At 43.4% G+C, this 27,908-nt stretch overlaps 1 protein-coding gene across 4 annotated transcripts in view; it reads right to left on the reverse strand.

The window, feature by feature from the left end:
- Window positions 1-27,908, reverse strand: part of PPP2R2C (protein phosphatase 2 regulatory subunit Bgamma) — a 242,838-nt gene that overhangs the window by 126,828 nt on the left and 88,102 nt on the right. Inside the window, exon 2 of one of the 4 annotated variants that reach the window (XM_077477813.1) lies at window positions 24,055-24,180. The exons of the other annotated variants lie outside the window; for them this stretch is intronic. Within the exon in view, the coding sequence (XP_077333939.1) occupies window positions 24,055-24,064 (10 nt within the window). The 5' untranslated portion in view covers window positions 24,065-24,180. The remainder of the gene's footprint in view (window positions 1-24,054; window positions 24,181-27,908) is intronic. 4 annotated transcript variants of the gene reach the window in all.

A 27,908-nucleotide genomic window follows, 5' to 3' on the forward strand; every position in this document is an offset into this window, starting at 1 on the left:
CTAACCAATATCGCTGTACTTTTTATTATATATTTGTCTAAATACATGGCCAAATTATCAGTTTCACCTTGGGAAAAAATTACATTAGAGGAGTACACGCCTGAATCTTCTACAACAGTGCCTGGTATTAGTATGTCTTTTCAGTTTAAAACTGTAGTCAGATGCTGAAGTAGATAGTCAATGCAAAGAACCACCACTTCAACAATTCTTATATTTTCAATGGTTTAGGGTCAGTGAAACATAGTATATAGAGACATGAAGACATGGCATTGTGGTCAGAATTATTATTTAGTGTAGCTCAGGCTTATGTAAATCACTTACAGCTGTAAAGATGCTCTAACTCTACAAAACACTTTTGTATGGGTATAGATTTGCTAAAAAAAAAAGCTAAAAGATGCAAACGCAAAAAAACGCTTAAAAATGTTAATGCAAAGACACTGCAAAACTCACATTTTTAACGAGCCATTCTACAGCTAAATCTACTGCCGTTTCTTATAATGTCTAGTGTTCATGAGGCCTTACTGTTACTGTAAAGCTGGCTGTACATGCTACAATCTCTGTAAAATCCCTTTTAGGGCATCCCTAAATAATCAAGTTACTATGTACTCTCACAGACCCTTGCAGAACACAGTTGTTTGTAGGTACGTGAGTGTACAATTGAATTAAAAACATCTATGGTCAGAATAACTTTCACATTTTTATAACATATTAAAAAAAAACACGAATGGTGTTTTGGTCTGCAGAGTAAATGCAGTACTAGTCATATCTACAATGGTTGTGTCTTCTATCTGACCCTCACAGAGTCATATGCATTAGTGAGATCCCCGGAAACAATGTTCAATGCATTCTTCTCACCCTAGCCAGCTGTTTTTTGGCCAGATATGAGTGCTTGGATCATTATTTTCCTAGTATATATATTCATGACTAGCAGCATGCAGTAATGAGGACTGTCCCTGTCCAAAGTTCCCGCCCTGGGGCCATTTGGCACTTTCATGCCTCCCTGCAAAGAGTAGTCTGTTTTTTTTCCATATCTAGGTCAGACCGGTGAAGGAAAAATATTCATTGTACTGGGTTCTAGAAGCTAAATGACTTTCACGCTCTCTTAATTTTTCAGTTCTGTCCATCTCCTACCTTTGTTTTTTAAAATCTGATCTTTTATAATAAATTTAAAAAAATATTAAAATAACAAATGTGGTGCAAGTAAATTATAAGGGATTGAGGACATGCGTGGCCTACAGCGGCATGTGAGAGGACACACATCACAGAATGCTTGCTGTGTATCCTTCTCTGATCCTTCCCTCGCTAAGCACTTTGCTCCATATTGCCCGCAAATGCTTGCACCCGACTTCTAGCATCACCTGGACCTATTCCTGCCTCTTTTGGAACCAATGATGACCCGCAGGAGTGAGAAAGACACTGTGATTGCGGCGGCTCCGGAGGCCCGAGATGGCGCCCTCTCTCCTCAGCCACAGCTTGCACCACGAGGCACTGACAAACCCAAGAAAACCGGGGGTAAGTCAAATAGAACCAACAAATCCTCAGGAAAGCTGTCAGGTGAAGGCAGCTCCTCTCTCACAGATGCTCAAGCTTTCCTGTCTGATCCGGAGCTAGCAGAGCATGAGGAGCCTGGTGCTCTGGATGACACTGTGCCTCTGGAGACCTCCCCTTTTCCCATTCCAGATATTTTTAGTATGACTATTGATAAAACAGCTCAATTATGTATGCCTATTGATGATACAACCAACACTAAGTGAAATACTGCAGGCAGTCCATAAATGCACGGCCTCTGTGGATGATCTTAAAGAACGTTTTAGGGGTCTTAAAGAAACAATCTCACTTCTTTGACAGAAGATTAAAAAAAATAAGTGATCTGAAGTACTAGATCCCCCTTACCAGAGATGCCAGGATGGCTGCTCAGCAGGTCATCCAGGCCAACAACAGACCTGATGATATTGAAAATCGCCTTCGGTGAAACAATGTCCGTATCATGGGGCTGCCTGAAAAGGTGGGGGGTCGTGACCCTACTGAGTTTGTAGAACACTGTCTGCAAGAAATATTTGGCAAAGGAGGCCTTCATCTCCCTCTTTGCAGTGGAGTGGGCACATTGCACACTGCCTCATCCCCTCCCGCCAGGTAACCAACCACGATTCATGCTTGCCAGACTACTAAATTACAAGGATCGTGATATTATCCTACATCTTGCTCGGGAAAGGGGTACAGTTCAATACAATGGGACCAAGGTCTCTTTTTTTCCTGACTAATGCCAAAAAAGATGGTTTATTTATTTATGTTATCCTTTATTGTAAACTGTACACTTTTACATTGATCTTAGCTGTTGTCTATATCCCTCCTCCATTCTCTAGGGAAATATTACAGATGCTGCTGTCTTATCTGGCTGACAAACCTGACATTCCAGTATTGATAATGGGAGATTTTAACGGTAATCTTGATCCCCAACTAGATAGGCTTCCTCCAGTTCCAAGCCTCTCTCAGGGGAGGGGTATCACTCTTAGCCGCCTCCTAGCGGAGGTGGGATGGATAGACATTTGACGTCTTCATAACCCCAATGCCCAGAAATACTCCTGCTTCTGTAAAATACATGGATCACTCTCATGGATAGACCTCTGTGTAGGTACATCACATGCATCTAACTGCACTTACAAAATAGAGTACTTTCCCTGGAGGGGTTGTCAGATCATTCTCATTTGACATTGTGGTTGACTTACCAGGCCTCCAAATACTATGCTCAGGGTCCTCTGGAGGCTGAACGCCTTCTGTCTTAAGCTTTTCCTCTCTCACAAACGCATAACTCGTCAAATTGACTTCTATTTCATCACCCATTCGAATAATGTAGATGTTATCCTTAGGTGGGAAGCCTTTAAGGCCTGCCTCAGAGGCACCTTTGTAGCTGAAATTGCTGCTGTCAAACACAAATTCTCTATTCTCCTTGAACAGATGAGAGCCAGGTACGACAGTTGGAAATTTCTTATGTACTAGATCCATCGGATTCCGCGAGGAAGGCATGGATTTCGGCTCCCAGGATTCTCTGGACGATTTGACATCCTCTGCTGCGAAACGGAAATGGTTCTTCACAAAAATGGCATTTTATGAAGAAGGGGTGAAAACAGGTCTCCTATTAGCAAAAATTGCCAGATCACAAAAATCCTCTCCAGCCATTGGGGCTATCGTCTCCTCCACAGGAAGAGTGGTTAATGATCCTGATCAAATTGTCACCCAGCTAGCCTCTTTCTACACGGATCTTTGTGGTTCCTCAGATACTCACTTGACTGATTCACTGGCAAATTATATTAATGAGTTACCTCTTCCCTCTTTATCCTCTGTGGCGCGTCGGGTGTTAAATGCTCCGCTTACCCTGGATGAGTTACAGAAGGCGGCCTGTATGTTTCCCACATGTAAGGAAGGCCCCTGGGGATGATGGTATTCCCGTGGAGGTGTATACCACCTACGGGGAGATGATCCTGCCCAGGTTGCTCAAGGTTTTCAATGCATCCATTAAGTTGGGTCATCTACCGGCCCCTATGTCAAGAGAAAATGTGCTGCTACTCCTCAAACCCAGGAAGGACCCCCTGGACCCTAGCTCGTATAGACCCTTTTCCTTATGGCAGAGTGAAGTGAAAATTCTAGTTAAGGTACTGGCAATGAAGGTGAACAAATACATTCTTTCCATTATACATTCAGACCAAGTAGGGTTTATGCCGCAAAAATCTACAGCTACTAACCTCAGGCGGTTGCTCCTTAATATGCGGAATTTATTATACATGCTTGACAGAATGGGGATGTAACAGGTCTCTGTAGATGATCAATGTGGACTGTGAATTGTATATGGTTGTTAATTGAAGCACTGGTATGCAAACTCTGTACCTGTTTATTGTTCTTGGTATTTCTAAATAAAACCTTTTCTAAATTAAAAAAAAAAAAAATTCTAAGAGATCTGTAGGAAGCCTAAATGTGGAGGCACCAATTTCTAATAGCTGTTATCTCTAGCAGCCCCATGTAATCTGTCTCCTGATGCATATAACCAGTCTGCAAGGACTACTGTAGCATGTTCATAATGTCTGACACCATACCTCCCAACATTCTGAGATGGGAATCTAGGGAGGGAGGGTGGGGGACTAGAATTGGGCATTAGAGTGGTGTTAATACTTCCCCACACATCACAATCTGACTACGTACTTTTTGTACAACTTCTTTTGGTTTAATCAAAACTATACAATATGAGGACCTACCTATCCTATCCAATTACCCTGTATCCAATCAGGCAGGCTTTTGCATAACATAGTCATTGGCATATCTAAAATACATTGTACAGTCATATTTTTTTATAAGACAATAAGTTTAACACAGACCAAAGAACAAGCAAACAAAGAAAAGTCAGAAATCCTTATCTCTAGACTTGTTTCAGGTTGGTGACTTATGTAGCGCCTCAGTGGGCTACTAGTTTTTAAATGTCGTTTTTGGCCTCTCTGTAGCCAGCGAGAGCATTAATTGTTTGGTTAAGTCTGTTCTGGGTTCTGTTGGTGCAGGCTAGGTTTCCCTGTTTACCAGGGAGTATTGGGACTTAGTGGGTGGAAGAACACAGATCCTAGCCTGCATAATAATGTCTGTTCAGCCAATCCCTGGTCAGTGGAGTGAGTGACTAGCAGATATACATAAGCTGGGATCAAGAAGAGAGAACTATGGGGGGGGAGGGGGGGGGGGTAAGACCCAGCCAAGGGCTGTGACATCTCTGGGAGTCCACCTGCAGCTAAAATAATCCCTTTTGGGGTCCTAGCTTCTGCCTTGGCTGGGGGACCTCTGGGCTAGCCTCCTGAAGATTGCAGAGCTCTCCTAAGGACCTAGGATATAGGCAATCCAAGTACAGAAACTGACTGATACTGCAGACAGCTACACAGTATTCAGGAAACAGAGAGTACCAACCTTCTCAACCTAGAGACTTTCTTTGGCCTCTTCTAGGAGAGCTTTTCCTTTGTACACTAAGGACTATACTTCTGCTGAGGAGTCCCTGTTTAGTACCAGTTTACCTTCACTTCAAAGGGGGTGCCCTCACCCATAAGAAATAATTAATATTACATGTCCTCTGCTGCAAGTTGCTTATGTTTATTGGAGTATCCCTAGGCTTACCCTCACCCTAGCCCAGTTCTCTAACAAAATAAAAAAAAATGCAAAACAAAGACATGCACAGCCTGTTCTCTGATGCAAGTGATTGGGAAATACCATGCGCCTTTCGCCAGATCCAGCCTATCTGGATCTGGCGACAGAGGAGGCATTTTTTTCTTTCTGGGGTTGACGCTGGAGATACACCCGATTGCTGACTGTCAGAGTTTTTTAGTGCTGTGATGCTGCCATATACCGGCGATAGTGGAATCGTGATGAGATCATAATCTATCTTGGCTAAATTGTACTGAGACTATTATTTAACTTGCATCTGGTAAGCGCATCAAAATTCTGGTGACGAGCACTCGTTTACAGTTGTGTTTGGATTCACCGCGGTGACTTGATAAGCACGGATAACCTGGACTTTATTTTCCAGTCCCAGCTTTTTGCAAGCTGCTACATGTTATTTCTACATCTTTCACAATTTCTTGCAGCTGTATTTGTGTAATGTTAATGTAAAAATATTTTTTAGGTAACATATATATTTTTTAGGTAATATATATTCATCTCCTGTGTGGGTTATCAATTCCCTATTTATATTTCTCTGTGTGGTTTTTTAAATATTGAATAGGACCATTGGCGCAGCTTTCCAAATTTTCTCAGTATATAATCTAAGCCCTTGTACACATGGTTGGAGATTCAGACGGAATGTGTCAGACCGTTTTGTGGGATATTCCGACTGTGTGTGGTCTACATCGGACTGTTTCCGTCGGAATATCCGACGGACCAAGTTTTCCAACATGTCGTTAAAATTTTCTGACAAAATGCTCCGATCGGACATACTCCGATCATGTGTACAGAATTCCGATCGGACAAAGTGGCACGCATGCTCAGATCAAATTCCTACACCAAAGCTATTGGCTACTAGCGTGAACGTAGTCCCGTCGTAACAAAATAACGTCATCACGTCAGATTTTCCGACAACTTTGTCCGACTGTGTGTATACAACAGTTTCGGACAAAATCCGTCGGCCAAAATCCGACGGATAAAATCTGACGGATTTGGTTGTCGGAATCTCCGACCGTGTGTACAAGGGCTTAGAGAAACCATCTTGCTTGCTTATGATCCATATCATCTAAGGCGGCCATTCTCAACCAGGGTTCCTTAGAACCACAGGGTTCCTCCAAAGGTTGCTAGGAGTTTCCTTGAGCTGTGGTTGATTGTCCTCCCATCTGATGGTGCCTGTATAGTTCCTGGGCCAACACCATTTGACAAAGCCAACAGCATGACACCAATTTATAATTTTAAGTGTCTATAATGATGGTATTCTGACCACCACTGTAAGGGTATATTCTTTTTTCTAACCACCAATGTAAAGGTAATTTTTCCCATAGACATCCAATAAACTGGTTTTAGTATAGGTTTTCATGAGACCTGAAATTTACTTTGGGGTTCCTCTGGGATAAGATGGATGAAAAAGGCTGATCTAAGGTACAGTATATGACTTCCGCCTGGCCTATAGCAGAATGACGGCCGGGAAGTGGTTCAGGTATACTGACTGGGCATCATATCACATCCAGCAGGATAACAAGCCAGCGTACACCCTCAGTGGTGCGCAGCGTGGTGATCGGTGGTGTGGTGTGTCAGTCTGACACACCGCATTTACGATCAAGGTAAAGAGCCTCTGACGGAAGCTCATTACTACATGATCACCTGTGTCTAATCACAGCTGATCACAGTGTAAACAGGAAAAGATATGTATTGATTTTTACTCTATCGCGTCTGACAGACACAAGTAGAGGCGAGTCGATTGGCTGCTCTCCTGACAGGGGGGTCTGCACTGATTTATTATCAGTGCAGCCCCCCGAGGATGCCCACCCGGGACCACCAGGGATGCCCACCAATGATGCCCACCCATGACCACCAGGTATGCCCACCCATGACCACCAGGGATGCCAATCAGTGCCCATCAGTAATGCCTGCCAGTGCCTCCTCATCAGTGATGCCTATCAGTGCCATCCATCAGTGCCACCCATCAGTGCCACCTATCAGCGCCCATCAGTGCCAGAGATCAGTGCAGCCTTTCAATGCCCATCAGTGTGGACTATCAGTGGTCCTCAGTGCCACCTATGAGTGCCCATCAGTGCCACCTATCAGTGTCCACCAGTGCCAGAGATCAGTGCAGCCTTTCAATGCCCATCAGTGTGGACTATCAGTGGTCCTCAGTGCCATCTATGAGTGCCCATCAGTGCCACCTATCAGTGCCGTCTCTCAGTGCCCATCAGTGCTGCATATTAGTGTCCATCACCATTGCCCATCAGTGCCACCTCATTGGTGCCATCTCATCAGTGCCCATCAGTGATGGAGAAATCGTACTAATTTACAAAATTTTATAACAAAAACAACAACAACATTTGTTTTTATTTGTTTAGCAAAAAATAAAAACCCCAGTGGTGATCAAATACCACCAAAAGAAAGCTCTATTTGTGGGAACAAAATGATAAAAGTTTTCTTTGGGTACAGTGTAGCATGATTGCGCAATTGTCATTTAAAGCGACAGCGCTGAAAGCTGAAAATTGGCCTGGGCAGGAAGGGGGGAAGTGCCCGGTATTGAAGTGGTTAATAAAGCTTTAAAATCCAATTGGAATGACTGCTCCAAGAATACAGTTACACCATTTTGTTAATACTTGTTATAAATTTGAACCAAGAGAGAAAGAAACTAAAATCAAAGCCAGAAAGAGAGCAATAATGAATACGGCCCTGTGTTTCTTATTGAAGTTGGAAATCAATGCCCAGGTTGGATTCATAAAGGAAAAAGTAACCCCAGAGTGGGAATGCATCCAAAATGACAACAGCCCTGCAGTGTTCTCTAAAGCGGTTTACTGGAAATACTGGCACTGAATGAATAAATAATAGCCTATAGAGCATAGTTTATCGACTATACCAAAGTAGAAAAATGTATCCTTGCATATTTGCAATCTATAATGTGAAATTTAGCTTTCAATTCCTGATTGCTTTATTTTCTGTTCTATAACGCAATCGGTGCTCTCAAGAATATAGCAACATTATCAAGCTATCTATAATGGATTCCTTAAAGGAAAACTCCAGGATGTTATTTTAGGTAAAGAATAAAATGCCCAGCACTTGTTAGAATAAGGAAAATGAGCAATATTAGCCTCCTCTTCAGTTCTGTCCCCCATAGACTCACCACTCTGGGATCCACCGCTCTTCTACTCGATAGACTGCTGATTTCCAGAGTCATTTAACCCTTTCACACCTAAGCCTATTTCTGACATTTGGTGTTTACAAGTTAAAATCCCTATTTTTTGCTAGAAAATTACTTAGAACCCCCAAACATTTATATATATATATTAGCAGAGAATCTAGAGAATAAAATGGCGATTGTTGCAATATTTTATGTCACATTGTATTTGTGCAACGGTGTTTTAAACACAATTTTTTGGGAAAAGGAACATTTTCATGAATTTTAACCACTTAAGGACCAGGCCTCTTTTTCAGATTTGGTGTTTACATGTTTAAAACAGTTTTTTTTGCTAGAAAATTACTTAGAACCCCCAAACATTTTATATTGTTTTTTTTCTAACACCCTAGAGAATAAAATGGCGGTCATTGAAATACTTTTTTTCACACAGTATTTGAGCAGCGGTCTTACAAGCGCACTTTTTTTGGAAAAAAATTCACTTTTTTGAATAAAAAAATAAGAAATTTTTTTTTATATTGTGAAAGATAATGGTACGCCGAGTAAATTGATACCCAACATGTCATGCTTCAAAATTGCGCCCGCTCGTGGAATGGCGTCAAACTTTTAGCCTCAAAAATCTCCATAAACGACATTTAAAAAATTCTACAGGTTGCATTTTTTGTGTTACAGAGGTCTAGGGCTAGAATTATTGCTGTCGCTCTACCGATCGCGGTAATACCTCACATGTGTGCTTTGACCACCGTTTTCATATGCAGGCGCTACTCACATATGCGCTCGCTTCTGTGCGCAAGCTCGTCGTGACGGGGGGGTTTTTAAAAACCTTTTTTTTTCTTATTTATTTTAATTGATTTTATTTATTTTTACACTGTTTAAAAAAAATAAATAAAATGGATCACTTTTATTCCTATTACAAGGAATGTAAACATCCCTTGTAATAGAAAAAAGCATGACAGGTCCTCTTAAATATGAGATCTGGGGTCAAAAAGTCAGAAAAATGACATTTAAAAAAAATATACCTTTAAGAGGTATGGGCGGAAGTGACGTTTTGACGTTGCTTCTGCCCTCCTATGGCATAGAGACGAGTGGGGGCCATCTTAGCCTCACTCATCTCCATACCCAGCTAGCGAAAGGACCCGATCGCCTCTGCCGCTACCGACGGCTCCGGTAAGCGGCGGAAGGTGCGGGAGGGCGGCCGCCGATACCGGTGATTTCGCAGCGAATCCGCCGCGGAGACCACCATTATCGTACAGACGACCGGCACCTGAAGAGATGGATATCTCGGTTGTGGCAGCAGCTGCTGCCGTTATCGAGATATCCCTCTTCAAAAATAGGACGTACATCGTCGTTCGCTGGTCGGTAAGTGGATAAAAAAACAAACAGTATAGATATCTAAATTTTTTATATAATTTGAAAGATGATGTTGCGCCGAGTAAATAGATACCAAACATGTCATGCTTTATAATTGCACGCACTCGTGGAATGGCGACAAACTTTGGTAACTAAAAATCTCCATAGGCTTTACATTTTGTTTACAGGTTACCAGGTTAGAGTTACAGAGGAGGTCTAGTCCTAGAATTATTGCTCTCACTTTGACAACAATACCTCACATGTGTGATTTAAACACCGTTTACATATGCGGGCGCGACTTCTGTATGCGTTTTCTTTGCTGCGTGAGCTCGCGGTGACGGGGGCAGTTTGACATTTTTTTTTCTTATTTTTTTTTTATATTATTAAATTGTGTTTAAAAAAAAAAAGACAAAACATGAGATCACTTTTATTGCTGTCACAAGGAATGTAAACATCCGTTGTGACAGTAATAAGTGGTGACAGGTATTCTTTATGGAGGTATCAGGGGTCTAAAAGACCCCAAATCCCTTCTTTACACTTCAAAGTATTCAGATCACTGAAAACGGCTATTCTGAATACTGTATATTTTTTTAAATCCGACACCATTGGCAGCTGAGTAAACAGGAAGTGATGTTGTGATGTCGCTTCCGTGTTTACATCAAGGAGACTGGAACAAAGCTGTTTTCAGCTTTGTTCCACTCTGTCACTAGCCGCCGGAAATTTTTTACATGTTGTGTTTTATTTATTTATTTTATCCTTTTTTAATATTCATATATTTTAAAATTGTGTGTATATTTCTTAATGTATGGGCAGCATGGGCTTCAGGGACAGCAGTAAGTAAATGTATAAAGATTGAGCTTTGAAGCAAACTTCTAGGCAGTGCAAAAATTCTGTAAATGCCACTAACGTGATTCTAGCATCAGATATATGTATTACTTTTAGGCATACTAAGTATCTGTAGATGATGAAAACAAGGTGTGCAGCTTTGACCAAAATTGAATAATGCTGCTGCTATAGGTTTAGGACATATACATTTACATACCACATGAAGCCTGACCTGAAAACTCCCAGGATGTTGCTAGAACATTGCTAAATGAAGCCCAGCTATTACTGTTCACCTTCATTATCGCAGGAGTGAGCTCTTTCTCCAATTCCAACCCTAGGTTAGGTAAAGGTGGACTAACCCTAGAGCTGCATGATTCTGTCTATAATGAAAATCAATTTTTTTGCTTTGAATAAAGATTGCGATTCTCTCACGATCCTCACGGCGTAATATCGTCTTTCACACTATATAAAAAAATTGGGCTAACTTGCTAAAACTCTGTTTTCTTTAAATGAATTGAAGTGTATTTTTTCCCAAAAAATTGTATTTGAAAGACCCCTGTGCAAATACAGTGTGCCAAAATATTGCAACAACCACCATTTTATTCTCTAGAGTTTCTGCTAAAAATATATATAATGTTTGGGGTTTCTATGTAATCTTCTAGCAAAAAATACTGATTTTAACTTGTGGGCAACAAGTGTAAGAAAAAGGCTTAGTCTTTAGGCTGGGTTCACATTTAAGCTGCATGTGACTCGCAGCAGGGGTCCGGTGCGTCCCTGTTCTCTGTTTCAGGGATGAATCAGGGCTGAATTTTTGTCTGAATTCGGAACTGGAATGGAGCTAAAGATGCAATCCGCTCCGCAGTCGCCCCAGAGATATGTGAACCGGCTCCATAGAGGGCCGGTTACAATGCCTTGTCATGTGAATTGGATGCGAGGAAACACACATCCAATTTGCACTAGTGTCAACCCAGCCGTAAGTGGTTAAACTGACCTCATTTACAGACCGAAGTACATTCCTTTGATCTAAAAAATAATAATAATAATACAATGTTTATAGTTCTCTCAGCTCTGAGCAATGTTGATACACATTTCCTGGATTTTTTATTTTTTGTGGGCAACTCTGAGCATAGAATGTGAAAATGCCAGATTAACCACTTCAGCCTCGGACCAATAAATACCTTAAGGACCAGAGGTCTTTTTGCAATTTCGCACTGCGCTGCTTTAACTGGTAATTGCGCGGTCATGCAATATTGCACCCAAACGAAATTTGCGTCCTTTTCTTCCCACAAATAGAGCTTTCTTTTGATGGTATTTGATTGCCTCTGCGATTTTTTTTTTTTGCGATATAAATGGAAAAAGAGCGAAAATTTTGAAAAAAAAAGATATTTTCTTCTTTTTGTTATAAGAAAAATCGAATAAACTAAATTTTAGTCATACATTGAGGGCAAAATTTATTCAGCCACATGTCTTTAGTAAAAAAAATGTCAATAAGCGAATATTTTTTGGTTTGCGCAAAAGTTATAGCGTCTACAAACTAGAGTACATTTTCTGGAATTTACACAGCTTTTAATTTATGACTGCCGATCTCATTTCTTGAGGTGCTAAAATGGCAGGGCAGTACAAATCCCCCCCAAATGACCCCATTTTGGAAAGTAGACACCCCAAGGAAATTGCTGATGGGTATGTTGAGCCCATTGAATATTTATTTTTTTTGTCCTAAGGGATTGAATAATGACAAAAAAAAAAAAAAAAATTTTTTTTACAAAAAGTTGTCACTAAATGATATATTGCTCACACATGCCATGGTTATATGTGGAATTGCACCCCAAAATACATTCTGCTGCTTCTCCCGAGTACGGGGATACCACATGTGTGGGACTTTTTGGGAGTCTAGTCGCGCACGGCACCCCGAAAACCAATCACCACCTTCAGGATTTCTAAGGGTGCAAATTTTTGATTTAACTCCTCACTACCTATCACAGTTTCGAAGGCCATAAAATGCCAAAATAGCACAAAACCCCCCCAAATGACCCCATTTTGGAAAGTAGACACCCCAAGCTATTTACTGAGAGGCATGTTGAGTCCATGGAATATTTTATATTTTGCCAAAAGTTGCGGGAATATTACAAACTTTTTTTTTTTTGCACAAAGTTGTCACTAAATGATATATTGCTCACACATGCTATGGGCAGAAGTCAAATTACACCCCAAAATAAATTCTGCTACTTCTCCCGAGTACGGGGATACCACATGTGGGGGACTTTTTGGGAGCCTAGCCACGTACGGGACCCCGAAAACCAAGCACTGCCTTCCGGATTTGAATATAAAATGCTATAAAAAACAAACTAACCAGAGTCACCCGTAACACTTATACGGTGATCAGTGGTGAAAGGGTTAACTAGGGGCAATCAGGTGGTTCAAATTTTTATTAGGTAGTATATGGGGGTCCCTGGCGCTATATAAAAACCTGACGGGGAACCTAAATAACTAACTGGCTAACCAGCGTCACCAGTGACACTTATACTGTGATCGCTGGTGAAAGGGGGTGAAAGGGTTAACTAGCAGCAATCAGGGGGTTAAAACCATTATTGGGTAGTATATCGGGGTACCTAGCGCTATAAAAACCTGGCGGTGAACCTAAAAAAATAACTAGCTACCTAGCGACACTAGCGACACTGATGCAGCGTTCAGAAAAATTATCGCTTAGTGACACTGGCAAAAGGGGGTGAAAGGGTTAACTAGCGGAAATCAGGGGGTTAAAACCATTATTGGGTAGTATATCGGGGTACCTAGCGCTATAAAAACCTGGCGGTGAACCTAAAAAAATAACTAGCTACCTAGCGACTGTAGCGACACTAATGCAGCGATCAGAAAAACGATCGCTTAGTGACACTGGCAAAAGGGGGTGAAAGGGTTAACTAGCGGCAATCAGGGGGTTAAAAACATTATTGGGTAGTATATCGGGGTACCTAGCGATATAAAAACCTGGCGGTGAACCTAAAAAAATAACTAGCTACCTAGCGACACATGCAGCGATCAGAAAAATGATCGCTTAGTGACACTGGCAAAAGGGGGTGAAAGGGTTAACTAGCGGCAATCAGGGGGTTAAAAACATTATTGGGTAGTATATCGGGGTACCTAGCACTATAAAAACCTGGCGGTGATCCTAAAAAAATAACTAGCTACCTAGCGACTGTAGCGACACTAATGCAGCGATCAGAAAAACGATCGCTTAGTGACACTGGCAAAAGGGGGTGAAAGGGTTAACTAGCGGCAATCAGGGGGTTAAAAACATTATTGGGTAGTATATCGGGGTACCTAGCGATATAAAAACCTGGCGGTGAACCTAAAAAAATAACTAGCTACCTAGCGACACTAGCGACACATGCAGCGATCAGAAAAATGATCGCTTAGTGACACTGGCAAAAGGGGGTGAAAGGGTTAACTCTAGGGGCAATCAGGGGGTTAAATCTTTATTGGGGGGTGATAGGGGGCTACCCTGGACCTAACACTAACTGTCCTGACAGTTTTTACTGTCACAACTGACACTGAATGCATTGATCAGTAAAGAAATGATCAATGCAATCAGTGACACTGTGACTGGGGGGGGAGGGGGGGCGGGGGGGGATCGGGGGGCGATCGGGGGGGGGGATCGGGGGGGGTTTGTGTGCCTGTGTGTACCTACATGTCAGTGTAGTGTTGGTGCACACTTACTTTTACTGTTCTCCTCGTAGTCCGGTCAAAAAGACCGCCCCGAGGAGAATGACATCACTTCCTCCTTCCTGTGTAAACAATACACAGGGGAGGAAGCTTCTCATTGGCCAGGAGCGATCCAGAGGGGGTGGCCGAAAACCAACGGCCATCCCCTCATCACGGAGCGCTCCTGGAGCGAACCGGACCGCCGTATCCAGCGGGAGGGGGTCCGATCGGACCCCCCACCCGCTGGAAGGCAATCACGTAGATGTACGTGATTATGCCTGCCTGTGCCATTGTGCTGACGTACAATGGCAATACGGCGGTCCTCAAGTGGTTAAGATCATGAGGGGGGGTTGAATTGAGATCACAATTTTTTAACAATTAATCATGCAGCTCTAACTAACCCTTTAAAGTGTAACTAAAGGCAATTTTTTTTCTTAGTTTTGGATAGAGTGGAAAGGGATTAGAACACCTGTCAGTTTTTATTGCTGTCCGTGCCCCCATTAGGGAGATTCATCCTCTCTATTTGTCCTGGTGGCTGTTATTGTCAAAAGTGAAAGTAAAGGAAAATCCCAGATTTTGGGTTGACATCAGAAGACTAATAGAGGGGAAATATTCCAATGGAAACACTAGTTTTGGTGCCCCCAGTGACACACAGGGATACCCTCTCACTTCCTGTTATGGCTACGGATAGCAGTGAAGGGAAATCTCATGGGGAATAAAACAATCCCATACTCCAAAATGAAAAAGAAAAGTTTTGCTTTTAGTTACAGTTTAAAGGGTTTGTAAACTTAATTTTTTTTTTAATAGCAAACATTTCTATACTTACCTACTCTGTGCAATGGAATCTCACAGAGCGAGTGGCAAGCTCCTCTTTTGGGGTCCTCCGCTGGTGCTCCTGGCCGCTCCTCCCTGTCCAGTGCCCCCATGGGAAGCCGCTTCCCATGGGGGCACTCATGCGCGCTCACACCCAAGTCCCTCTAGTGCGTCCATCGACATATACAGAGGGACTTGGGCCAGACCCCCGCACCCTCGTCACTGGCTTTGATTGACAGCACTGGGAGCCAGCGAGACCCGAAAGTGAAGGAAGAAACGATCTGCAGACATCGCTGGCTCCTGTGTCAGGTAAGTGATGCATAGTAGCCCATTATGCTTTACCTTTGCAGGGAGACAAAGAGGAAGTAAACCCATCAGGGTTTACTTCCTCTTTAATAGCAGGAGAGAGCTGGGGATTAGCTAAACAGTCTGTTGCTATTCCTTTATTGTCCAATCATGGGCCTGGTATAAGGAGGTTGCTTAAAGTAGAAAACTAGAACTGAAGGTACTATTTTTTTCCAGCCATTTGTGTCCTATTGGGGAGATTTCCCTTCCCTTTCTGCCCTATAGCCACAACAGGAAGTGAGAGGAAATCCCTCAAAAGTGAGGGAATCCCTAGTTGTAATCAGAACTAGCATCCCTATTGGAAGATTACCCCTTTATTAGCCCTTGTACACACGGTCGGAGAATCCGTCGGAATGTGTCCTATCGGACCGTGTCGTCGGATAATCCGACTGTGTGTGGTATGCATCAGACTGATTCTGTCGGAATATCCGTCGGACCCAATTTTCCAACATGTTGGAAATATTTCCCAGCCAACTGGGCCGGTCGGACATACTCCGATCATGTGTAGCAAATTTTGATCGGACCAAGTGCCACGCATGCTCAGATCAAATTCCTACATCAAAGCTATTGGCTACTAGCCTGAATGTAGTCCCATCGTAACGAAATTACGTCATCACGTTCTGAAAGATCGGATTTTTCGACAACTTAGTCCGACTGTGTGTATGCAACAGTTTCGGACAAGATCCGACGGACAAAATCCGATGGACAAAATCCGATAGATTTGGTTGTCGAAATCTCCGACCGTGTGTACAGGGGCTTACAGTTCTGGTAACAGGTACAATTTGGGGATTTTCTTTCATTTGCACTTTGACGGTCACCAGGATGAAAAGAGAAGGTGAATTTCCCTAACAGACAGCAATAAAAACCTTGTGTATGGCTAAACTTAGCTTTATCACTTACTGAAACAGATAAAAGTGAAGTCACCAGCTTGGCTTTAACCACTTGAGATCCGCGTTATTGCCAAATGACGGCATTATCGCGGATCTACTTTTCCGGGACTACGTCTATTGACGTCGTCCCGTGTACGAGCAGCCTGCGCGCCCCCTGAGGGGCGCGCGCGGCGCGCTCTGTGATCGGCGAGTCCATGAGACTCGCCTGATCACCGATCCGTGCAAGGGGTCGATCCCGACCCCTTATCACGTGATCAGCTGTCAGCCAATGACAGCTGATCATGTGATAGAACGGAGCCGGTAATCGGCTATTATTCCTCCTCGCGCTGACAGCGCGAGGAGAAAAAAAAAAGCCGATCACCGGCGGCCGTGATCGGGACATCAGTCCCGATCACGGCCAGCAGTACAAGGGACCACCTGCCCCCTGCCAGTGCCCACCTGCCCACCGCAGTGCCATCCTGAATTAAAGTAAGTGCCCCCCATCAGTGCCACCCAGCAGTGCCTATAGTGCCCACAGTGCCACCCACAGTGCCACCCACAGTGCCATCCAGCAGTGCCACCAACAGTGCCACCCACAGTGCCCACAATCTGGCCCATCAGTGCCCAGCAGTGCCGCCCATCAGTGCCCAGCAGTGCCGCCCATCAGTGCCCAGCAGTGCCACCTATCAGAGCCACCTATCAGTGCCACCTATCAGTGCCCATCAGTCCCATCTATCAGTGGTACCTATCAGTGCCCATCCGTGCCACCCATCCGTGCCACTTATCCGTGCCACCCATCCGTGCCATCTTATCTGTGCCCATCTTTGCCCATCAGTGCCGCCTTATCTGTGCCCATCGGTGCCGCCTTATCTGTGCCTATTAGTGCCGCCTTAACTATGCCTATCAGTGCCCACCAGTGCAGCCTATCAGTGCCCACCAATGCAGCCTATCAGTGCCCACCAATGCAGCCCATCAGTGCCCACCAATGCAGCCTATCAGTGCCGCCTAATCAGCGCACTTCAATGAAGGAGAAAAATGACCCGTTTGCAAAATTTTATAACAAACTATTAAAACATGATTTTTTATTTTTTTTTTGCATCTTTTTTTGTTTGTTTAGCAAAAAATAAAACTCCGAGCTGTAACTAAATACCACCAAAAGAAAGCTCTATTTGTGGGAAAAAAAAATAATTCAAAATTTCATTTGGGTACAGTGTTGTATGACCGCGCAATTGTCATTCAAAGTGCATCAGCGCTGAAAGCTGAAAATTGGTCTGGGACTGAGGGGGGTTTAAGTGCCCAGTAAGCAAGTGGTTAAAGACATTGTAAATTGAATAGCTCCTATGTACTTAATTTGTAGACCAAAAATCAAGCTGTTATCCCAGCCGACTGGCAACAATGTTTTCAGGTGCTGGTCAGGTTAAATATTGGCTTGTAAGACACATCGAGAACTACAACAAAATGGCACCCACTTGAACACTGTCTCGGCATATAGTGAGCTCCTCATAGTAAAAATGGCTTCAGCTTGGTCTCTTGCCTATAGGAGACTGCCCTCTAACATGTTTCACCCAATAGGGGCTTAATCGAAGGGTTAGCACCTCCTCTACATTTCAATCACCGCCTGTTTCCCCTTTGTCAAAATTTCACCATGTTTGTCTCCCAGTGACCCCATAGGAAGTATGGTATTCTACCTAACAGAACAATGACAGCAATAAAACCCCGAGAGGTTCTAAACATTACCTGCGTTATTAATAAGTGATTTATTGTCGTCTATGCCCCTTTCCCTGTTACAATAGAAGGTGAGGGAAAAATCTCCCCCCGATGGGGTTAATGACTAACAGAGGTTCTATTCCTACAGCATTCTGTCCAAAACTATCAAAAACTGAACAAAATGAAAGGCCGCTCAAAAGGCAAAAATAAACCAAGTCTCCTGGATGATCATAAAGCTCCAGTTTTATTCCAGCTAAACCTTTTTTTATTTTGGACAGAGTTGGGAAGGGTTAGAACACATGCAAAACACAAGGCTCACGGGCGGAATCTGGTCCGCAAGGCCATTTCATGTGGCCCCCGCACCTCTCCTGCAGCTGCAGCACCCCCCTCGTTTTGTCCCCCACCTTGCCTCATCAGTTGGCAGCAGAGAAGAGGAAAGAACTCCTCCGCTAGATCCTGTACTTCTCCGTGCAGCTGTAGAGAGGCTTGTCTCTGTACCCCTGTCTCAGCAGTTGGCAGCAGAGAGAAGGGCATAACTCCTCCTACAGATCCTGTACCTCTCTGTATAGTGGCAACTCCCCCTTGCCTCTGCCTCCTCTGGTCTCAGCATTCAGCAGACTGGCAGCTGACCCCAGCCCTCCTCTGCTCCTCCTCCTGGCCCTGCACTTTCTGCTTCCCTGATCCACCCCAGCTTCTTCCTGGCAGCAGCACAAGGTAAGGAGGGGTGCTCTGTGTTGTAAAGGAGGATGGGGGATTCCTGACTTCTGATAGTGGGATGGGGTCTTGACATCTTATGTAAGGGGGAGTGGGGTGCTCTGGATGTCTAGTCTTACAGATACATTTCCCTTTGACACCCCTCTGTTACAATTTTGCTGCTATATCAGTAGTCATTAGGGACAATTCCTCTTACTTCCTTGATAATGAGGGATAAATTAAGCACCCACAGCTTTGTTGGGTCAGTAGCGCCAATGAAGGACATTGATGCTAAGCGTATCCAATGAAGTTTATCTGCATTCAAAGAGTACTTTGCTTTGGTGACAGGTTCTCTTAAAGGCAAAAAAGGAGGGGTTGTCTTTAAAGCTCAACTCCATAACAGAAACACCAATGAATGCAGCTATGCATTTATTAAGAATAGATTGCTATTTTAAATTTCAGTTACTCTTTAGGGTCTATGTATAAAACATTCGCTGTGCAGATGCCTTTAAGTGGGAGTAAAATCCCATGGTTGGCATTTACCTATATGTAAGCCTATAATAAGACTCATCTATAGGTACAGTAAATATCTCCTAAACGTGCGTGTTTAGGAGATATTTACTTGTGAATGGGCCATTGACTTAACAAGCGCATGCGCCCTGAAGGATAGCATGCCCGTGCCATTCCTTCAGAGTCCTGTGCCGCAAATAGTGGCTCCCACGCGCAATGTGCAGGAGTGACATCATCACGAGAAGCCAATTGGGTGGCTGGAGGACGCAAACCTGGAAGGAAATAAGGGGAAAGATGAAAAGCCCTGTCAGGGGTTTGCAGTGGAGGGCTTTGTTTTAAAGCGGAGGTTCACACAAAAAAATGGAACCTCTGCTTTTCGGAACCCCCCCCCCCTTCCGGTGTCACATTTGGCACCTTTTGGGGGGGTGAAGATAGCTGTATAATACAGATATCTGCACCCACTTCCAGGCATAGACTCCCACAGGAGTCACGCCCCCTTCATGCCCCCCCCCCCTGTATTCTGGGAAACACACAGGTCCCAGGAGATAGCAGGGACCAGTTAGGACGCACAGCGCGACTCGCGCATGCGCAGTAGGGAACCGGGAAGTGGAGCCGCAACGCTTCACTTCCTGATTCCCTCACCGAGGATGTCGGTGACAGCAGCCGAGAGCCGATCGATTGATCAGCTTCAGCTGCTGATATCGTGGGCACCCTGAGCAGGTAAGTGTCCATTTATTAAAAGTCAGCAGCTGCAGTATTTGTAGCTGCTGGCTTTTCATTTTTTTTTTTTGAGTGGACCCCCTGCTTTAAGTTAAGTATTAAGCAATGTGGTAGTATGCGTTGCATATTAGCACATTATAACCTTGCAGGTTTAAAAAAAGCATGGTGGTTTACTACCACTTTAAGCATTCAAAAGGGCACCACAAGTGTTTGCAGTATTGTTCGTAATGTAATTATCATCTATAAGCATCATCTCTATCTAGTGGCCATAATGTGTTACTTTTTTAAGTTATTTCAGTAAAATATTGTAATATGGCCACTAGATAAAGCTGACAATCACAGGTAATTATCTTATTACAAACATTCGTGGTTCCTGCTGGAACATGGGAGAAAAGACTCTGAGGGGACAGAGCATTAAGACCCCTTTCACACCAGGGCATTTTGCAGGCGCTATAGCGTTAGAAATAGCGCCTGCAAAATGCCCTAAAGAAGCTGCACCATTGTGTGTAGTGTGAAAGCCTCGAGGGCTTTCACACTACAGCAGTGCGCTGGCAGGACGTCAGAAAAAAGTCCTGCCAGCAGCTTCTTTGGAGCGGTGAAGGAGCGGTGTGTTTACCGCTCCTCCACCGCTGCTGCCCATTGAAATCAATGGGGCAGCGCTGTAATGCCGCCGGCAAAACGCCACTATTGCGGCGTATTGCTGGCGGCTTTAACCCTTTCGCGGCCGCTAGCGGGGGTAAAAGCGCCCTGCTAGCGGCCGAAATGCGCCGCAAATCCGCCGCAAATCCGGCGGTAAAACGCAGCTAAAAATAGCGGCGTTTTACCGCCGACGCAAGGTGCGGTGTGGTGTGAAAGGGGTCTAAATGACAGTGATTACTTCACTACTATAAATGCTTAGTGAAATGTCATATTCATAATCCAAGGTTTAAAGCTTGGTTTACACACCTGCATTGTGGGAATGCGAGCGTAACTGCACGCTTCTTCCATCAGTGTGATGAGGTGCATTCATTCTGAATGCCACCCCAATGCACCTTGCCAACTGCGGTACGCTGCAGAGCAGGGCAAAGCATGCCAATTAACTAACATGCTTTGTGGTGTGTTGCCAGAAAAGGATCACATACTTTTCCTGGCCATTGAGGTATGCCTTTTTGAGGTGTGCGTTTTGGATAGAGTGTAGAGGGATCAGGTTTTTATAACTGCCTGTGCCTCCTTAAGGAGATTCACCCTCTCTTTTTATCCTGTTATCTTTGAAAGTGAAAGTTAAAAAAAAATCTACAATTTTGGGTTGTCCCCAGAATAGATGGAAAACCTTCCAATAAAGACACTGTTTTTGGTGACCCTGGTGACACTCTGGGCTTCTCTCACTAGAGCGATTTCCTCTCCCTTCCTGTTTTGGTTAATGGACAGAAATTGAAGGTAAATCTCTCCAATGGCTTTCTACTTGTAAAAAAAAAAAATTTAAAATCTACCCAATGGGACACAGATGGCAAAACAACTGAGGGGGTTTTAACCCGCCTTACTCTATCCAAAATGAGAAACAAAATTTGCCTATAGTTGTCTCACTTCTTATCCATACCCCTTTTGGCTAAGATCAAGTGTAGTATCTGTTTTTATCAGTGTCCAGTAGGGATGCTATGCCATCATTCTGGCTTGGACTGGGGCTGGAATGGCTAGCTATATAATATCTCTGGTGTGATGGGGGTTCTGAAGGATAGTACCAACTGGAACAAAATTCAGGGTGCCCACAGGCTGACGGAGCAGGGGAGTAATTCCCCTGGGAAAACTGGATGGGCCCAGTTCCTCCTGATTTGAGTGGATCTACCTTGTCTGGCCATAGGCTGGGAAGGCAGAGAGTCTGCAGTGTCTGTGCTCCCTGGGAGTGCTCTTAGTAACACCTGGGTATGGGGCCCCACAGTGTGAAGTGGCACATGGTCACAGACACTAAAACTTTTACTGCACTGCACTTTTCATGGGTTGGGCCTTTTGGCTAAGTCCGGAGCAATGTTTGTCTTTGTAGGCCTTAGGGCTCGGCTAGTGCACATGCACGGCCACTTATTTATGTTAATGTATTTTTCCTCCACTGTTTGTCACTCTTTCGCTTTTGTGTTTTTTCTCACTAGAATGAAGGGTGTGAGTCCCCAGGCTTGCCCTGACGTCCAGAGGGAGGAGGTGTGGTCCTCAGTTTTCTTCCTCCTCTGACCCTGGGGGTGTCTGTTCGTAAGAGCCCCTCAATCCAGCATTTGAAGGTTGGTTTCAGCTGATCTAGAAGAGCGGGCAGATCAGTCATACCCTATGTCCCTGTCAGGGGTCTGGCACTCCGGGGGATCAAGGAGAGGTCCTACCCCTTCAGGGTTTTTTCATTTCAGGTTTTTGCACCACCGTGGATTAAAAAAACAATAAAGAAAAAAACATCTTATCCATACCCATCGATCCTGCCAGTACAGTGGACTATAGGTCACCTCTTGAAAAAAGGTAACCATGCTTAAATGCTTGAATGTGACTATGGAAATATCTACAATGTTGTCAAGCTTTTATCCTTAACATGGCTACTTCTTTTCCTGGCAGCGTTGCATGGTCACTGCCGAGGAATAGGCTTGTCACTCCCATATATGCCGTGTCACAACCAGTTCTTCATTGTTGAGTGACAGGAGTAGTGGAATGTGCAAAAAAGAGTGCTGGAAAATAACACTGTGGGCACTACATATTACTACTACTTACAGCCGCTTCAATTCACAGTATGGTGCTGAAAGATAGGCGTCATATGACTATCAAGAAATCCTTTAAAAAAGGTAATTATGTGTATTCATCTAACCTTAGCTCTCCATGCAGCAACATTTACAGTCTCTTTTGCTTGACAACTGCTTTAACCGCATGCCATCCAGCCACCGCAGTTGTACTGCGGCAGCATGGTTTGGCTGCGCAAATTGCCATTATGCTACGTCGGTAGCATAAACGCCCACTAGGGGGAGCGTGCGCACCCCCGATCGCTCCTCAAGCCAATGCGAGTGCCCACCGGGCTCCCGCAATCGCTTGGGGCACGCGAAGAACCGGCAGCTGTGTTTGTAAGCACACAGTTTCCGGTTCTCTGAGCAGGGAACTGACAGATCGTCTGTCCATACAGAGTATGAACAGCGATCTGTTAGTTTCCCTGCACAGTCCCACCCCCCCTTCAGTTAGAACACAAAGTAGGATACATATTAACCCCTCCCCTGCCCCCTAGCGTTAAGCCCTTCACTGCCAGTGACATTTTTACAGTAATCAATGCAATTTTAATTGCCAATGGTCCCAAAAATGTTTCAAAATTGTCTGATGTGTCCACCATAATCTCGCAGTCATGATAAAAATTGCTGATCGCCGCCATTACTAGTAAAAAAAAAATATTAATAAAAATGCCATAAAACTATCCCCTATTTTGTAGACGCTATAACTTTTGCGCAAACCAATCAATATACGCTTATTGCGATTTTTTTTACTAAAAATATGTAGAAGAATACGTATCGGCCTAAACTGAGGAAAAAAAAAAGTTTTTTTACATATATTTTTGGGGGATATTTATTATAGCAAAAAGTTAAAAATAATGCATTTTTTTCCAAATTGTCGCTTTTTTTTATAGCGCAAAAAACAAAAAACGCAGAGGTGATCAAATACCACCAAAAGAAAGCTCTATTTGTGGGAAAAAAAGGACACCAATTTTGTCTGGGAGCCACGTTGCACGACCACGCAATTATCCGTTAAAGCGGCGCAGTGCCGAATCACAAAAAGTGGTCTGGTCTTTGGCCAGCCAAATGGTCCGGGGCTTAAGTGGTTAAAAGCCTGCCATGGAAAAATGGTATTGTTTACCCAAAAGTCCTCTCTACCTCAGGGAGTAGGTCATTGGCAAAAGTTGTCCCATTTAATGAAGTCTCTTTAGCTGTACATTGTATTTCAAATTCCTTTTTGATGCAAACTGGTCCTAGAAACGTAAAATAAGGCCTAAACTTCCTCAAAGATGGAAAAAAAAACAAAGTGAACAGAAAGGTAATGTCATGCACATTTAGTCAAGACATGGATAACAGAGGAGTTAGAGAATATCATAAATGTATGCATGTAGCTAAACCAGACAGTAAGGCCCGGTTTCCTATAGATTACAGCGGAGGATGGATGAATACAAGATGGACTCCCCTCTTCGAGGTGTACCGTGCGACTCACCACAGCTCATATTTCAGCTCTTGGGAAGTGCAATGGGAAGCTGGGAGACGGTCTCTCAGGAATGTCCACAGTGTAGGAAGAACATGTCTCAGTCTGGGAGTCTCAGAGGCCTCTCTCTGTTCTCTCCTAAATGAGAAAGATGGAAAGGGTCTTACCATCTTTTTCTGAGATAGGAGATAGGTCATGCAACTATAGTTCTATTAATATAAATTGTTAGGCATTGGTTAGCTTGTGATTGTCCAGCAGATATGGAACTACAGGATCCAGCATGTCCCAATAGAGCATGCCGGAACCTACAGTACCACAAAAGTTGGAGCAGATTTTCTAAAGAGCATCTGCAATTTTGCAGCAAGCAATATGCTACAAAAGGACCAGGGTCCCTGTCTTTGTTCAACATATTTTGCAAAGGTCGATGCTAAAGCGTTTGTTACCCCAAATGTCATATTCCTGATATGTGCCTGCTTTACCATGTACTTGTATTAGAAAGTATCTTGTTCTCTTTGTATTGCTTCCTTTATGTGACATCTCTGGTGTTCCTGCCAGTCCTCTTTCTTTCCTATGAAAAACTGACCACACTAAGCAGGAGAACACACTGTAGTCAGTTCTCTAGCTATGTTGGGAACACAATGCACTCACCTCCAATGATCAGCCTTGTCCTGACACGCCCCTCCCTGCACAGCCATTCAGTGGCATGCTCAGTGTGCTGCTGCATCTCCTCCCCCCAGCTCTTATGCAGCCGAGAACAGAGGGAATGTGATCACGTATAAAAAGGGGAAAAATGGTGTACATAATATTTTTTTATATCTATACACAAATGTTTCGCCTTTCATTTCTATTTTAAACTGAATGGATTGTTTTACAAGGTGATCGTTTACAATCACTTTAAAGTCGATGTAAACCCGATTCATGAAATTTGAGCTGGGCACATATATATATATATATATATATATATATATCTGCAGTGTTTTTTTTTAATCTATTTTCAAAGCACTATGTCCCATGGCTTTCTTTTGCTCCATTATTCTGTTCTGACAAGTTCTCTGACACATGTGATAAAACCAGCCTGAATTTTGTGTTGGGGAGGGTGCTACAAATAGATTAGCAGAAAGCTGCTTTACTCACAGCACAGCTCTGAAAGTGTCTGCCTATCGTGTGTTCCTTTCCTCCAATCAGCTGCCAGTGTAATCCATGACTTCTCTCACAGTGCAGAATGAGGAAGTGAAAATTCTAACACAATGTGCATGTTCTAAACAGTATATAAAGCCAAAGACAGCAGATATACATGTAAAACTTATGTAGGGAAATTTGTTTCATCCCTGTGTATTATATGAGGCTGTTCACTTCACGGGGTATATGTGAGAGTTTACATCCACATTAAGCTCTGCCAAAAGCCCACTTCATGTACTATCAAGTCCCACCTTCCCTTCTAGAAAAATGTCACCATGGAGGCGCTAACGCATTTTGGTTGTAGTCATTTTCCCTGATGTCCTGAATTGCATTTGAGTCCTTGGCTTCATTTACCTGTCATTAGCATTGAAATGTTTATTCTCTTGGTCCAATGTTTCATTATAGCTCAATTCCAAGTACAGATTTTTTTCCATAGCTACGTTGGTCCAGTTTGGACCAATGCATGTATGTATATACCATATCTGTGTGAACCCTGTGGAAGCAGAGAATCACTGTAGCAATCACAGCTAGTGCAGTGATTACTGTTAACTTTTGTGTCCTAGTGATTGGGCAAGTGGAGATCGTGATGTCATTTCCCTGCATCTCCCCCTCGTCCGATCAGAGAATGCCTTGTATTCATTGAGAAAAATGCAAGGCACTCTGTGAATGACACCTATGTAAGCAAGCAACCCCTGTGATTACTATGCAGCAGGGTAACTGCTCAGCAGTAGCAGTGAACACTAAAGTGATTTCCAGCTTCCACAGAGATCTCACAGGTATGGCAAATGCATACTTACATTGGTCCTCACTGGACCGATGTACAACGTATTTATGCAAATAAATCTAAACCTGGAATTCAGCTTGAACCCTTCTGCTGCCAGTGCCGTTTTTGCATTTTCTGCAGTTAACATTAGTTAAACATTATGCATTTTGTGAAAACAGAGACTGGAGAATAAAATGGTGATAGGTGCAATTTTTTTTGTCACATGATAACAATGCAACTGTTTATCAAATCCATATTTTTTTTATAAAAAAGCATACCAAAGTTATTTTAGGGCAGACAATCACAATAAATGATCCAATGTATTGATAAAATATAAAAGATGAGGTTGTGGTGAGTAAAAGGTTTACCTTAAAACTGCACACATGAAATGGTGACATGGTCATAGGTAACACTTTAAAAGCCTCATGTTCGTGTTTACATGTACATCTGGGGGGGCTTTAACATTTTTTTTTTCATATTTTTATCATGTGTTATGTTGTTTGTCACATAGGTTTGCTCCCCTGAAGCTAATCAAGAACAAGCAGCCAAAGAGTGACAATGCTGAACCTGGAAGTGTCAAAAAACTTGGTGCCTGAATCACTTCACTTCCAACATTCAGCTCAACAATGTTAAAATACAAGTGTTAAATTGGAGCTCCACCCAAAAGGGGAACTTCCGTTTAAGGACTCCTGACTCCCTGACATGCCATATTTGGCTTGAGCAATGCGACCACCCGAAGTCACGGTTCTCTCTCCCGCCTCTCCCTGGTATCACTAGTGTGGGCACCCTGCTGTGACAGCTTGTGGCCTCACAGGCGGCTACACACTGCACGTGCACGTTATCCTGAATGGCCAGGCCTGGGACCTGTGACGTGAAAGTGGGAGCTGGGTACCTGTCAAAACGAGGTACCCACTCGCCCCCCCAAAAAAATAAAAATAACTTTTGGTGGGACTCTCCAGTGATTAGACCCTATTGGGAGGACATTAGGTCCCAGATTAAGGACATAATGGGCCTGGACGTCCCTCTCTCCCTGGTTCATTTCCTTCTGCACGTTCCTCCCATGCCAGTTAGCCAATATAGACATACACTAAAAAGACTTGCAGCTGTAATTGCAGTGAAAGGTAATTCTACAAAGTATTGACTCAGAGGGGCTGAATACAAATTCACTCCAAACTTTTCATATGTTTATTTGTAAAGAATTTTTAAAATCATTTATCATTTTTCTTTTACTGCACAATAATGTACAGTCCCAATAAAATACATTTATGTTTTTTTGTAACATGACAAAATGTGGAAAATTTCAAGGGGTGTGAATACTTTTTCAAGGCACTGTAGATCTACCGACAACTATGCAGTGCAAGAGCCTGCCTGACTGGATTGCAACATGTATGTTGACTCTTAGTACTAACTGAATTGAGCACAAGACAAGGGGTAGACCTTCTTCACTTCATTGAACATTGCTCTAAATAAGCGGCCTTTCATGCGGACGTTTCCATGTACGGGCTCCGCTTTGTTCAGCAGGGGATCGCTCCATTGATCTCCGCTGAACAGGCAGATGACATGTCTGTCACTGCACACTGCAGGGACGGACCTGTCAGAGCGCCACTCTCCTCTATGGAAGATCGGATGAAGACAGACCGTAGAGTCCTTTTTCATCCGATCCGATGGCGGATGGAAAAATAGGGTTTTCCTCATCACACTTTTTCGGATCAGAGTGGGTTGAATGTCAGTGGACATGTCACCACTGACATCCGTCGCTTCATAGAGGTCTATGAAACATCCAATCAGGTCCGCCTAAGAATCTGACAGGCAGACCTTGAATGGTCCATCCATGTGAAAGAGGCCTAACAATGAATGAACTCTTATTTTCAAATTAGTGGATGGCTAAGATAAACCTGTCAGAAAAAAAAACATCAGCCATTCT

Source organism: Lithobates pipiens, unplaced genomic scaffold (genome assembly GCF_037356315.1).
Source record: "Lithobates pipiens isolate NorthernLeopardFrog02 unplaced genomic scaffold, aLitPip1_a1.2 Scaffold_13, whole genome shotgun sequence".
Taxonomy (NCBI): domain Eukaryota; kingdom Metazoa; phylum Chordata; class Amphibia; order Anura; family Ranidae; genus Lithobates; species Lithobates pipiens.